Source organism: Myotis nattereri, assembly GCF_964212035.1.
Source record: "Myotis nattereri genome assembly, chromosome: 1".
In the NCBI taxonomy this organism is placed as follows: Eukaryota; Metazoa; Chordata; class Mammalia; order Chiroptera; family Vespertilionidae; genus Myotis; species Myotis nattereri.
In genome coordinates this window covers 12,869,880-12,882,602 of record NC_138075.1, presented here as the reverse complement: position 1 = coordinate 12,882,602, position 12,723 = coordinate 12,869,880, and the positions used below count along the sequence as shown (strand labels likewise).

The window sequence follows — 12,723 nt, the reverse complement described above, 5'->3', positions numbered from 1 at the left end:
TAAATAAGAGATTGCAATGGATCTAATTAAAACCCATGACAGCATGATAAAAATGTGATTATCAAACAAGATTTTTAAAGAATTCTTGAGAAAGACACACACTAAAGAAAACATATAAATCTTAATCCAAAATTTCCTTAAAACTTCTTTATTTTTAATCCTAGTGGCTAAGTGAGGACAAGAGGGAAGAAAGAGGCTAATAGAGAAGTAAAAACCTATCAAGGCTCTAGTTCAGTGGTTCTCAACCTTGGCTGCACATTAGAATCACCTGGGAATCTTTTTAAAAATCCTGATTTCTGCCCTGGCCGGTTTGGCTCAGTGGATAGAGCGTCGGCCTGCGGACTCGGGGGTCACAGGTTCGATTCCGGTCAAGGGCATGTGCCTTGGTTGAGGGCACATTCCCAGTGGGGAATGTGCAAGAGGCAGCTGATCAATGTTTCTGTCTCATCGATGTTTCTAGCTCTCTGTCCCTCTCTCTTCCTCTCTGTAGGGAATCAATAAAATATATTTTAAAAAAATAATAATAAAATAAAATCCTGATTTCTGGGCCTCATCCTCCGGAAATTCTGTTTCTTTGTTACTAATGTTGTAGCCCCACCCCATAACAAAGAAACAGAATTTCCGGAGGATGGGGCCCAGAAGTCAGGATTTTAAAAAGATTCCCAGGTGATTCTAATGTGCAGCCAAGGTTGAGAACCACTGCAGTTGTTTAGGGCAATGAGGCAGTGACATGGTAGAAATTAATTTCAGTTGGCATGAAACAGTGGCTCAAATATGACTGCCAAATTACAGTGATCTACTAAAAAGTTAGCCCTTTAGTGACCAAAGAAGTGTGACTACCAGCGACCACTATACTTGTTTGTACTATAAGAACATTTTATAAACAAGCGTGTATTCTCTTAATAAATAGAAGAAACAAAGATATGCACAAAAGGAAAGAGTTCATTTGAAGACGAGTGGGTCAGTCACCACCACGTGGAAAGGGTGTCACAAATAATAACGGTAATGAAGAATAGCACTTACTGAGAGTTCCCTACATACCAGGTCCTCTGCTAACCATCTTACATTTGACATTGAATCCTCACAATGACCATCAAGTAGATACTGTGATTCTCAATTTAGAGGGAAGAAACAGTGGACTTGGGAAATTAAGTCCATGTGCCCAAGGTCACACAACTAATCAGTGGCCGCACTGGCCTCCAAACCCAGTGTTTTTTTTGTTTGTTTGTTTGTTTGTTTTTTAAATATATTTTATTGATTTTTTACAGAGAGGAAGGGAGAGAGATAGAAAGTTAGAAACATCGATGAGAGAGAAACATCGATCAGCTGCCTCCTGCACATCTCCTACTGGGGATGTGCCCGCAACCCAGGTACATGCCCTTGACCGGAATCGAACCTGGGACCTTTGAGTCCGCAGGCCGACGCTCTATCCACTGAGCCAAACCGGTTTCGGCCAAACCCAGTGTTTTGACTCTGCTGGCAAATGTGTTCATCAGCCTGTTAGGCAGTCTTCTCAAGAGGCAAACAGAGCCAGTGCCCACCTTAAGCACTTGCCCAGAAAAACTACCCAGACTCAAAGGAACTGGAGGCAGTCCATTATGAAGATATGTAAGGTTTTCAGGGCAACCTCCATTCTCTCATTTCTTGCTCACCAAGTTGCTCTGGCTCCCAAGTGGCCTGCCTACAGGAAGATCATGGCACACTTACTCGGGGCCCTTGGTGGGTCCACAGCTGGGCGTTAATTACTGAACCTGCACCCTGGTTATATATCCTTCTCAGTGAGCTGGGGTGACACAGGTCTCCTTCCCTGAGACATTCGGCTTTTCAGTCTGACCACTTCCCTCTAGAATGTGCCGATTCCCATGGGAGACGCTGTGCCCAGATGACACCCCCCATCAAACCTCTATAACTTAGTTTCAATACTGGAGAGATGTCCTAATTCCCCTTAAATTCTATAAAGCCTTTCACAGCTTCTCTGGAACGTGTTGTGAAACTCAGAATGATATGCAGAGAATTTCAACAGCTCTGAGAGGCTATTGCTATAACAAACAGCAATATTTTCCTATGAGGATAATTGTTTTCCCCTTTTTAAAAGTCACTTTCCATAGTTCAAATGCGGTGAATTTAGAAAACAATTAACAACCCTAAGTCAAGTAAATTGAATATATTAACCTTTGTTATTAGGTTCTTAATGTATTGTAAAATACCTCAGACAAAAAAAAAAAAAAAGACCAAAAAGCAAACATCATATACCCACACATCCAGCTTAAGAAATAAAATGCCGCCGTAACCGGTTTGGCTCAGTGGATAGAGCGTTGGCCTATGGACTGAAAGGTCCCAGGTTCGATTCCCGTCAAGGGCATGTACCTTGGTTGCGGACACATCCCTAGTAGGGGGTGTGCAGGAGGCAGCTGATTGATGTTTCTCTCTCATCGATATTTCTAACTCTCTATCCCTCTCCCTTCCTCTCTGTAAAAAATCAATAAAAATATTTTTTTAATTAAATAAATAAAAAGACATCTGTTTAAAAAATAAATAAATAAAATACCACCAATATAGTTGAAGCCCCTGGATACAGCATTATAACAGTACATTGTGGAGCCCTTGTAAGTGTATTATTGTGGAGCCCTTGTAAGTGTCATAATAGTGAAATGGTACACAATTAGGCAAGAAAAGGAAAGACTTTTTCCTCCCCCAATTTAAATGTGGGCAGTAGTGAAGTTTATCAGCCAAATCTATATACTGTGATGATTCTGAGTTTGCTTGATGGGAGAATAGTGCGAGACAACAGCATACCAATATCACTTGGTATGAATCTTACAAATGATGTATGGACACACACTCAGAACAGGTGTTGCTGAATCAGGTTATTTCTGAGCAGTTATTCAGTACAATTAGGCCTGGGGCTGGAGCCATCTGTTTACATGTTACAGCGCAAAGCTTCTGAAACTTTGTAAGGAAAAAATTTGCTCTACAAACTAAGTTCCTGACCATGACTGCCATGAAATCTTGAGAATGGTGGGACAGCCTGTGCAGGGGCAAGACATTTTCTAGGGATCACATCTGTTCCCTCTCAAAGCATTCTATACGCTTCTGTTAAAAAAAAAAAAATCATTAAATTCCCACATCTGTATGAAGTTGCTTATTCCTGAGTCTGATCACCTTAAACAAGAGATAGCAGCTCCCTGCACTTCTTGGCTAACAGAATGAAGGCAAGGCCTGTGGCTTCAGTTCAACCTGTATTGACTGAGCACATCCCATGCCTGGTACTCTGGGCACAAAAATAAATTAACCACAGTTTCTCAAGACGTTGACTCTGTAGTGGTTGTAGGCAGATCTGGTGCATGAGGAAGAATTACAGAAAAAAGGAACCAAAATAGGGAGGAAAAAAGGAAAAATGGGCAAAGGAAGCCAAAACCATGGAATAAATGCAAGTCAACAGAAACGGTCGCTGAGGCCAACTCTTCTGGTTTACTCTTTCCTCCTAGGACGGCTCCATGTCCACTTCCTTCCAAGGCTCCCCTCCTCTAATTCAACCCTGCGGGTCTGCTACATCTTGTTCCCTCCTGGACAGCCTCCCACCTTCTCACAGCTTTGATTAATTAACTGATCTCGGCTGGTTATTCCAACATCTTTTCTCTCCAGCCTGGATTCTCACCTGAGCCCCAGACCCACAATTGCTCTGCCTGCTCAACATCTCAATTGGCATCTCAATGTCAATACGTACTTTCAGACCTGCGCTCACCGCACCTCTCCTTTCCCCCTCAAAGCTACCCTTCCTTTTACATTTCTTCTCTCAGTTAGAGCTCCCACCACTTACTGGAAACCTAAGTATCAACCTGGATCCCTGGTAGACCTTCCCCAACACTCCGGAGGCGGGTCCTGAATATCTCCGGATTCTACCCACTGTGTCCATCCCATCCAAATCCAACAGACCACCATCTACACCACAACTCCTCCTCTCTAATGATTCCCCAGAGGGCCCTCTCTTCGGAAAAAAACAATCATCCCACACCCGTTTAAAAATCCTTCACTAACCTCCCTATTACTTTCAGGATAAGCCCAAACTCTTTAACAAAAACCCGTGTTATAGGGCCCCTGCCTCTCCCCACTCTCCTCTCCCCACTTCAGGTTCCAGGTAGATCTCCTGCTTCCTGTCTTTGGCCCTGTCCAGTTCCTTTGTTGGAATAGTCTTCCCCAACCCCTGATAGGACCACCCTGCCCCATTCTTCAGGTGCCAGTTCAGACATCCCTTGCCCTGGAAAACTCTCCCTTTACTGCCAAACCCTATTGTCTATAACACCCTCCAATTCTCCTATCATAGCATGGACCAGGACTGTTTCCTACTGGTAGCAACACTAGGGTAAGCTCCTAATACATATGTGCTTGGCATTTAAGTCTTTAATACTGAATCATCAAATGATTGGATGGTCACCAGGGGCACAGTTTATCTATTGCTGACTATTTATGAACTACAACATCAGTGGGATTTCCAGTTAGGAATACAGACATTTATGTGGAATAACCAGTTTCTCCATCTTTCCCTTACCCTAGAACCAGGTGGCCAAAGGGTAGAAGGATCCTAGGTTTAATTAGAGCCCTTTTCATCAAAGGCCTTACCTAGCATTTAATTGAAGCCATTGGGTGGATACTTGAGGACTCTACAATTTCCTATTGACTAGATGAGGGGTTTTTCAAGGGCAAACCTCCCTATGGTTACCATAGCAGACTAGTAATTAGAGCAGGGGTCCTCAAACTACAGCCCGCAGGCCACATGCAAATACAAATATTGTACTTGTTCCCATTTTGGTTTTTTACTTCAAAATAAGATATGTGCAGTGTGCATAGGAATTTGTTCATAGTTTTTTTTTTTAATTATAGTCCAGCCCTCCAACGGTCTGAGGGACAGTGAACTGGCCCCCTGTTTAAAAAGTTTGAGGACCCCTGGATTAGAGCTTGGCTTTACTAGCACAGCAAATCACACAACCCCTCTGAGGATAACCCCTGCTATCCCCATGGTTCAGATGAGGAAACTGGAGCCCAGAGGGGTCACAGAGCTTGCCCAAGTTAAACAGCCAGAATTCAAACTCAAGCAATAATCTTGGCCTGGCCCAGGGAAAACAATGAATGTTGAATGAATGAAGTCAGTACACGTATAGATCAGGATGACCCCCATTTGGGATTATATTAGAAAAAAGAAACTTGATCATCCAAAATGCATTCATATTTGACTTTTAATGGCATATGGGGGAACATATAAACATTTTTAAAAACTCAGGCACTGTAGCCCTGGCCAGTTTGGCTCCGTGGATAGAGCGTTGGCCTGTGGACTAAAGGGTCTCGCGTTTGATTCTGTTGGGGGTGGGGGGAGGGAGGCAACATGCCTGGGTTGCGGGCTTGGTCCAACATGCAGGAGGCAGCCAATCAATGGTTCCCTCTCATCATTGATATTTCTATCTCTCTCTTCCTCTCTGAAATCAATAAAAATATTAAAATTTAAAAAAAAAACCTCAGGCACTGTGCATTCTCTTTTCTCTCTTACCCCCAAGGAAAGACCTCTTGTTCTGTATCTATTCCGTCTCCTGGGACTGTGGGCTAGCAGGCTAATTCAGGTATCATGGCCAGGGACATGGGTTTGAGAACGCGCAGCCAGCATCCATTCAAGTGGCTGGGAAGTAGGGAGAGGAGCCCGCAGGCTTGTTTGTGGCTTACCTCCCGCAGCTCCAGCCTTTGGGCCACAGCCTCCAGGCTCTCCTGGCCTGTGCTCTCCACAGACAGCGTGAACTCCACAAACTCATTATTGAGTAGCTGGATCCGGGCAACCAGGCAGCTCTTGCTGGACACCGTGTAGCGCCGGGTGCGTTTGAGTTTCAATCCGAATGGCAGTGGCATCTTCTTCTCTCTTCAAGAGTGGCGGGGTAAAGGGGGACAGCAGGGCCACCAATGCAGCGGCGGTGCCCGGGGAGGAGGGCGATCTCTCCTCTCCTCTCCTCTCCTGCCCTCCTGCCAGGAGGGTAGCACAGTCCCCAGCTGCTCACCCAGCAGCTGCTGCCGCCATTAAAACGCAACTGAGTCTCCACAGGCGGGGCGACGGGGGCATCCACACCAGGGCTGAGGAAAGGAACACACTGGTTACACGGGCAATGGCGACGCTGGACTTCGCTTTTTAAAATCAACATCCATAAAGTTATATCCAAAGAATAAGCTTCCCCTCTGCTTTGGAAGGTTGGGGAGGCGGTGGGGGAGTTGGCATCAGAGCTGCGTTAGCGTTAGCGCTGGGGTCAGCCTCCACCCCTCACTCACTCCTACAAAGAGTGACAACCGCCTGCGGCTGTTTCAGGATTAAATGGGATCGTTGGCTGGCACTACTGTAAACCCACATAGTGGTTCCGTTTCTGTTTGGGATAAGGTGGGGGGGTGGTTTGGGGTTGTGTGTTGTTGTTTTTTTCACAGTTAACTCTTTTTGGCTCCCCAATACTCCACACCTGAGGGCCTTTAGTCTTTAGGCGAGTTAACTACAAAACACCTCCAAAAGAGCTACGTCCAAGCCTCAGCCGCCAAAGGCAAATTAACCCTGAACCCAAATGAGAGGAATAATCCCCTTGAGCATATGGCAGCTGTTAGTTCAAAGGAGGTGAAGCGCTTAACAAGCATTTGGAGAAGCCCTTCTGGTTTCTAAATAGTGACGTCACCAAGTTGGTTGGTTGGTAAACAAATCATGAAAGACCCCACACACGCTTGTTATCAGATCACCATGTGGAACAAGTGCTGAAAAGCGTGGCCCGGGCTGCTCCGCGGGTGGGGACGCCTAAGGAGGCGGTGGGCCTTCTCGTAAGCGGAGCCCGGCCCAGAAGCGGCGGGCGAGGACTTAAACGCCATCTGGCTTCACGAGGGGCGGACGGGGTCCGGCCAGCCCACGTGGCTAAGAACACCCAGGAGCGCTCTGGCTCCGACTCCTCCCGGGAAAGCGGCCGTCGTTGCCATGCCAACGCGCAGCCTCGGCAGCCCCGGAACCCTCCGCCCCGGGCAGCGTTTTCCGGACGGACGCGCTAGAGCAGGGCCGGGCCGGCTGCTCCCCAAGGGAACTTTTAAAGGACCCAGCTCGAGCCCCTACAAGTGCTGAGGTTTGGGCGCGGGCTGTTTGATTCCGGTTCGGAGCCTCACGACTCCAAAATACGCGACTTCAGCCACGTTTTGAGTCACACCTGTTGATGGCCCGAAGCGACCAGCGCGGATTCTTACATCAGCTGGCTGTCCTTCCCCCTGGAGGAGCGGACAGAACCCCGGGATAGTTCCCACCCTCCGCTTTCGTCGGAGCGGAGGAGAATGAATCGTTCCTCAAGGCTCGGGGGTGGCGGGTGGCCCTGAACTTGGGCCCGGAACCGCGCGGAGGGGCGGGGTGCGCCCCCACCCGCTCAGCTGGCAGACACGGAGCCCAGGCCTCGCAGCTTCACCCCAGGATGGAAGGAGCTGGGGTCGAGCCCAGACGCCTCATGCCCAGCCCTTTTCCGCTCTCCGGACCGCGTCCCAGCCCCAGAGTGATGGGCACTCGGCACGGGGATGGATGGCACCCAGCTCTGCCAGCCAACGTTTGGTAATTCCATTCCGCAAAAGCGCGCTGCGTCTCTGGGCACCAGGCAGTGCCGCGGGCATCGTGCGGAATCCAAGGCGAATCCTAAGCCGGCGCTGCCCTCGAGATGAAAAGCATCTGTATTTGCCTATAGGGATGCACCTCTAAGAAGGGCCCGATCGATCTGTCTGGCTTTTGGTTTGTGTTGCTTGTGTTTTGGTTTTTGAATTCTGGTTATTTTCAGAGAGCCTAAATAAATAAATAAATAAATAAATAAATAAATAAATAAATAAATAAATAAAAAAGTTTAAAACAAGGAATAGAGGAGGAAGGCCAGAGGGAAAAAAAAAGAAAACAGGAACTACCTACAGCACTGTATTAACAGCATTTCCTGAGTGACTTTTGTAGGTAAAAGCATCATACTTCTACAGGTAAGGAGGGAAGTGGAAAATAAATATTATAAAAATATATGATCTCGCCCTGGGCGAGAACTTTTAAAGGACCCCGCTCAGTTAGAGTGGCATCCTGATACACCAAGGTTGCCAGTGTGATCCTCCATCAGGGCACATACAAGAAGCAATCAATGAATAAGAGGAACAACACTGATGTTTCTCTCTCTCTTTCCTCTCTAAAATCAATAAATAAAATTTTAAAAAGAAAAAGAAAAAGATATGCTTCTCCACCTGCAGTTTGTAATGCTGTTTGTTATATCAAGGCATAAACTTAATAGATAGTTCAGGCAAAATGGATAAAAATCAAGAATGAGAACCCTGCCCTACCCGGTTTGGCTCAGTAGATAGAGCATCCGCCTGCGGACTGAAGGGTCCCAGGTTTGATTCTGGTCAAGGGCACATGCAAGGGTTACTGGCTCCATCCCTAGGAGGGGGTGTGCAGGAGGCAGATGAACAATGATTCTCTCATTGATGTTTCTCTCTCCCTTCCTCTCTCAAATTAATAAAAATACTTTTTTAAAAAAAAGAAAGACATGAGAACCTTAATACTTTTAAACTAAAAAATTTCCTGATGAGCCAATAGCTTTTGTATAAGTTTTAAAAGATTGCATATACATTAACATATATATACTAAACACCCTTTCATGAGATGAGGTAATGCATTTCAGCTTAAAACACAAATGATGGTAACTGAAGAAGGATTAAGTAGTGGACATGAAAGACAAGATATTGCATATATGCAGAGGAAAGATGAATATTTGTATTAAGGGTGTTCAAATATGGTAGTCTCTTCACTACAAAGTAGAGCTATACATTGAAGGCAATAGATAGGACACAATGTAATTATTAACTTATGCTCTGATTAAGCAAATGCAGAGTGAAACTTTTCCTTTATCCCTGAGATTTGAAATATTTTACAACATCAGGTATAAAGAAAAGCCAATGTGTTCTCTTTATTTTGGTAGATGTTAATGTAATCTTAAAAGTTGAGGGTGTGTGTATCAGGTGCATTTCCCACCTTTCCCACCCCTCCCAAGACCTAACCATAAGAATAGCTTGCTTTTTGCATATATATATATATTTTTTTATCTTAACAGTAGGATATATATATCCTATATATACTGTTAAAATAATGTTTTGCTATTAAAATATACTGTTAAAATGTTTTGCTTAACCACAAATTTATCAATGACTTACACATTTTAACTTTCTTTTATGTACAATATTTGCTACCAAATGATGTCACAGAGTTATAAATGTTTGAGTAGAGTAGAAATTTAGGATGCTTTTGGGAGAGTCTCAGGTGTAAAATAAGTATGTAATAATTTGAAAGATAGTTGGGTCTGGAGTTATAAATTACCTAACTACTAAAGTAAACAATTCATAATTAGCTTTGGAAGGAAAAAACTACAAAACCATTCTGTTATATAACATACTATATTCTGTTCAAGTTTTCAAAAGACAGATATTTGTAAATTCATTTTAATGTTTTCTCTTCACATCCCCTCTCAAACCTTCTCAACTGCACTTTAACTGAATCCTGTATTTCCCCCCCTTGCTGATAAGATCCCCACCATATATATTTTGCCAATGAGGCTTTAAAATAAAATAACCACTCAAAAAGATATTTTTAGAGTAATATATAGATCTATAGCATTCTAACCTATGTTTCTCATGGACCAAATATTTACACGTAGATACACGAGACTAAAATGCCCTAGAAACAAAACAAACTATTTTCAGAGTAAAATTGCTGTCATATCCGACACTAAAAAAAAAACAAAAACAAAAAAACTGTCAGCAACTATCAGGCATACAGCGGTTGTCACTTGGAGCCCACGGAGTGTTTTGAATGTTTGAGAGCACACGCTATTATTATAAGGCTTTCTCAGCAAAAAAGAAAATAAGACGAGCATGCCAAGAACTTCTAATCAGCATCTGCAGAAATCACAAGTCGGAATTTGCAGACCCAAGAATTCTCTTTTCCAGAGTAAACACTCCTGACTCCAAAAACAAAACCAGTCGTCGCCAAACAGTCCTTCCCTGCTCCCCTTCTCCGCCAAGCTATCGGGCAAATTCCTTCGCACTTCAGACTCCGGGAGGCACAGACATGCCGAAGACTGAAAGCCCTGCTCCGGAATGGAGCCGCCGCAATCAGAGGAGGAACTCAGGACGGACCTTCCAGCCCCTTTAGGACCGACTCAAGTAGATCGCGGAGGACCTGGGCAAGGGAGACTTTTCCCTTTGTTACGCTCCTGCCATCCGATCCGTCCGTAGCCGGGACCCGTCCCCCAGGGCCGCCCGACGCGCTCGGGGGTCCCCGCTGGCGGACACACCCCACCGATCCGCCCGCCGCCCGGCGCCCCGCGCCCTCACCTGCTCCGGCGCCCGCATCCTCGGGGCCGCGCGCCCGGCTCAGCGGCCCGCCTCCCGGGGCCCCGCCGCGCGGCCGCCGCAGCCGCGCCCGCACCGCGGCGCGCTCATGGGGCTCGCGAGCCTCACTTCCTGTCTCCCCAAACTCGGCCCGCGGACCATCCCCGGGGGCCAGTCCCGCGGCGGCCGAGGCCAGGGGAGCCGCCTGGAGTGGGGGACCCGCCGGCGAGGAGCGGCGCACAAAGAAAGCGCGCGGGGCCCGGGAGGCAGGAAGACGGACGGACGGGCTCGGGACGCGCGGCCGGAGCGGCAGGCAGCGGAGCGGCGGGGGCCGGCGTCCCTCCCCCCGGCCGGGCGGATCCGGGGAGGCGGCGGCGGCCGTGACCTCAGAGAGTTGGAATGCGCGCGGCGGGGCGCGGGGGAGGCGCGGACAGCTGCGCCCGGCCGCCGGGGAGGGGGCGCGCCGCCGCTTTTTTTAATCATCTGACCACTTATTTTAGGAGTTTCCAAATAAAGCCGGGCTTTGAATGCAAATGAGGGGAAGGGGGATGTTAGTCCTGTTCCAGGTAGAGGGTTTTGTTCCAGTGTTGTTATCAGGTGGTCTGTAAAAGGCTGTTCTTGCTCGAGTTTTTCGATTACTCTTGGACATTTCTGAAAACCATTGAAACGCTCTATTTCTTGCCTCCGAGGGTGTGTCCCATACATAAGGAAAAACACGAGTGCTGAGTGGAAAAGCTCTCCCTCTCTCTCTCTCTCTTTCTCACGTAAATGGTTGATACGACCCAAATCATCTGTGAGTCTCAACAAAAATTAAAAAGTCTGCATATGCAATACCAAGTTAGAGCTATTAAGGATGCAGGCTCCAGGGTCCAAGTGTCCGGGGTTCAAATCCCAGCACCAACACCTGCTCGATGGTGTGACTTTGTGCAGTCTCTTTTATAAGATGGGAATAAAACGACCACGATCCAGGAACTTGTGTAAAGTATATACTAAGGCCCTGGCTGGTTTGGCTCAGTGGATAGAGCGTCAGCCTGCAGACCGAAGGGTCCCAGGTTTGATTCCGGTCAAGGGCACATATTTGGGTTGCAGGCTCGATCCCCAGTAGGGGATTTGCAGGAGGCAGCCAATCGATCGATGATTCTCTCTCATCATTGATGTTTCTATCTCTCCCTTCCTCTCTCTGAAATCAATAAAAACATATTTTTTAAAAAAGTATATACTAAGTGTTTCATTTAATTCTAGACCCTACTAGCAATGTTTATTATTACATGGTATTATTACAGGAATTGGTAACCAAGGAATGAAACTGTGACCCTTACAACATCACAATTGGGTGTTTGATATTTACTTGGCCTGTGGTTTGAATGTTTGGAGCAGAGAAGCTTTTAGGTAAATTCTAACTTAAATTTGCTTTTTCTAAAATAGTGCTGTTTCTGGATAGCTTTTTTATGTTGCTTCTCTTTAAGTCTCATTTTCTTCTTCAGTAGTTAACAGACACTTATTGAGGACTTACTATGTATAAGTCTGACCCCTGCACACAAAGGACTTCTGGTCTACTGGGTGAGAAAATACATACACACCACACATACCCAGTACAAACAAGGTGAGCGCCATCTTACAGGGATGAGTGCTAGGGGAGAACAAAGCCTGGGCAAATGCAGGTTGGGCCATGGAGCTAAAGGCATCTAATTACATGTGTTTCTAATGGAAAAAAATAAATCACTTCTGTTCATAATTGATATTTCAAGCGGACTCTGTAAGGGAGTCAATTTGTGTGTGAAGAAAAAAAAAGACATGAAAAAGTTACTTTTCTGATTTCCCAAGCTAGAAAAATCAAAATTCTGCATGATTCTTCTCGCTTTCTCATCCAACCTGTCATTCAGACCTAATAGTTCCTCCTTCCAAATGTCTCACGAATTTTCTTTTCTTTCCTCTCTGTTCCTCATCGCCTCAACGTCCCCTCCCCCGTTCTAATCCAAACCCTCATCATTTTACATCCGGACTACCAAGGGTGGTCTCTCCTTGCTTCTGGTCTCTCAGCTCTCTCTTGTTTCCATGCTAATACCAGGCTTACCCCTCTCTCTTGAGACAACCCCTCTCCCTCTCCCCCGCACCTTTCACCCCCAAGGCTAATTCAACTTTTCTGCCTGCCCTTTAGGTCCTTTCTAACCTGGTCTCAGCCTCTCAAACCATCCTTATTTCTCTTCCTAGTGCCCCCATCAAACGGTTTCTCCTGCCCCCGAGCTCCTGCCTCCCCCCTCCCACAAGGCCTCTGCCTCTCTCCAAGCCTCAATTCAAGGCTCTCTGTTCCAGGACAACTGTCCAGCC

At 46.3% G+C, this 12,723-nt stretch overlaps 1 protein-coding gene across 1 annotated transcript in view; it reads right to left on the bottom strand.

Moving 5' to 3' along the window:
* PTPN21 (protein tyrosine phosphatase non-receptor type 21) overlaps positions 1-5,892 on the bottom strand; it is a gene marked incomplete at its 5' end in the record, with an annotated part of 63,288 nt that extends 57,396 nt beyond the window's left edge. Inside the window, one exon of the mRNA XM_081111886.1 lies at positions 5,713-5,892. Coding sequence (XP_080968012.1) covers positions 5,713-5,892 — 180 coding nt within the window. The remainder of the gene's footprint in view (positions 1-5,712) is intronic.
* Positions 5,893-12,723: the final 6,831 nt, after the last annotated feature.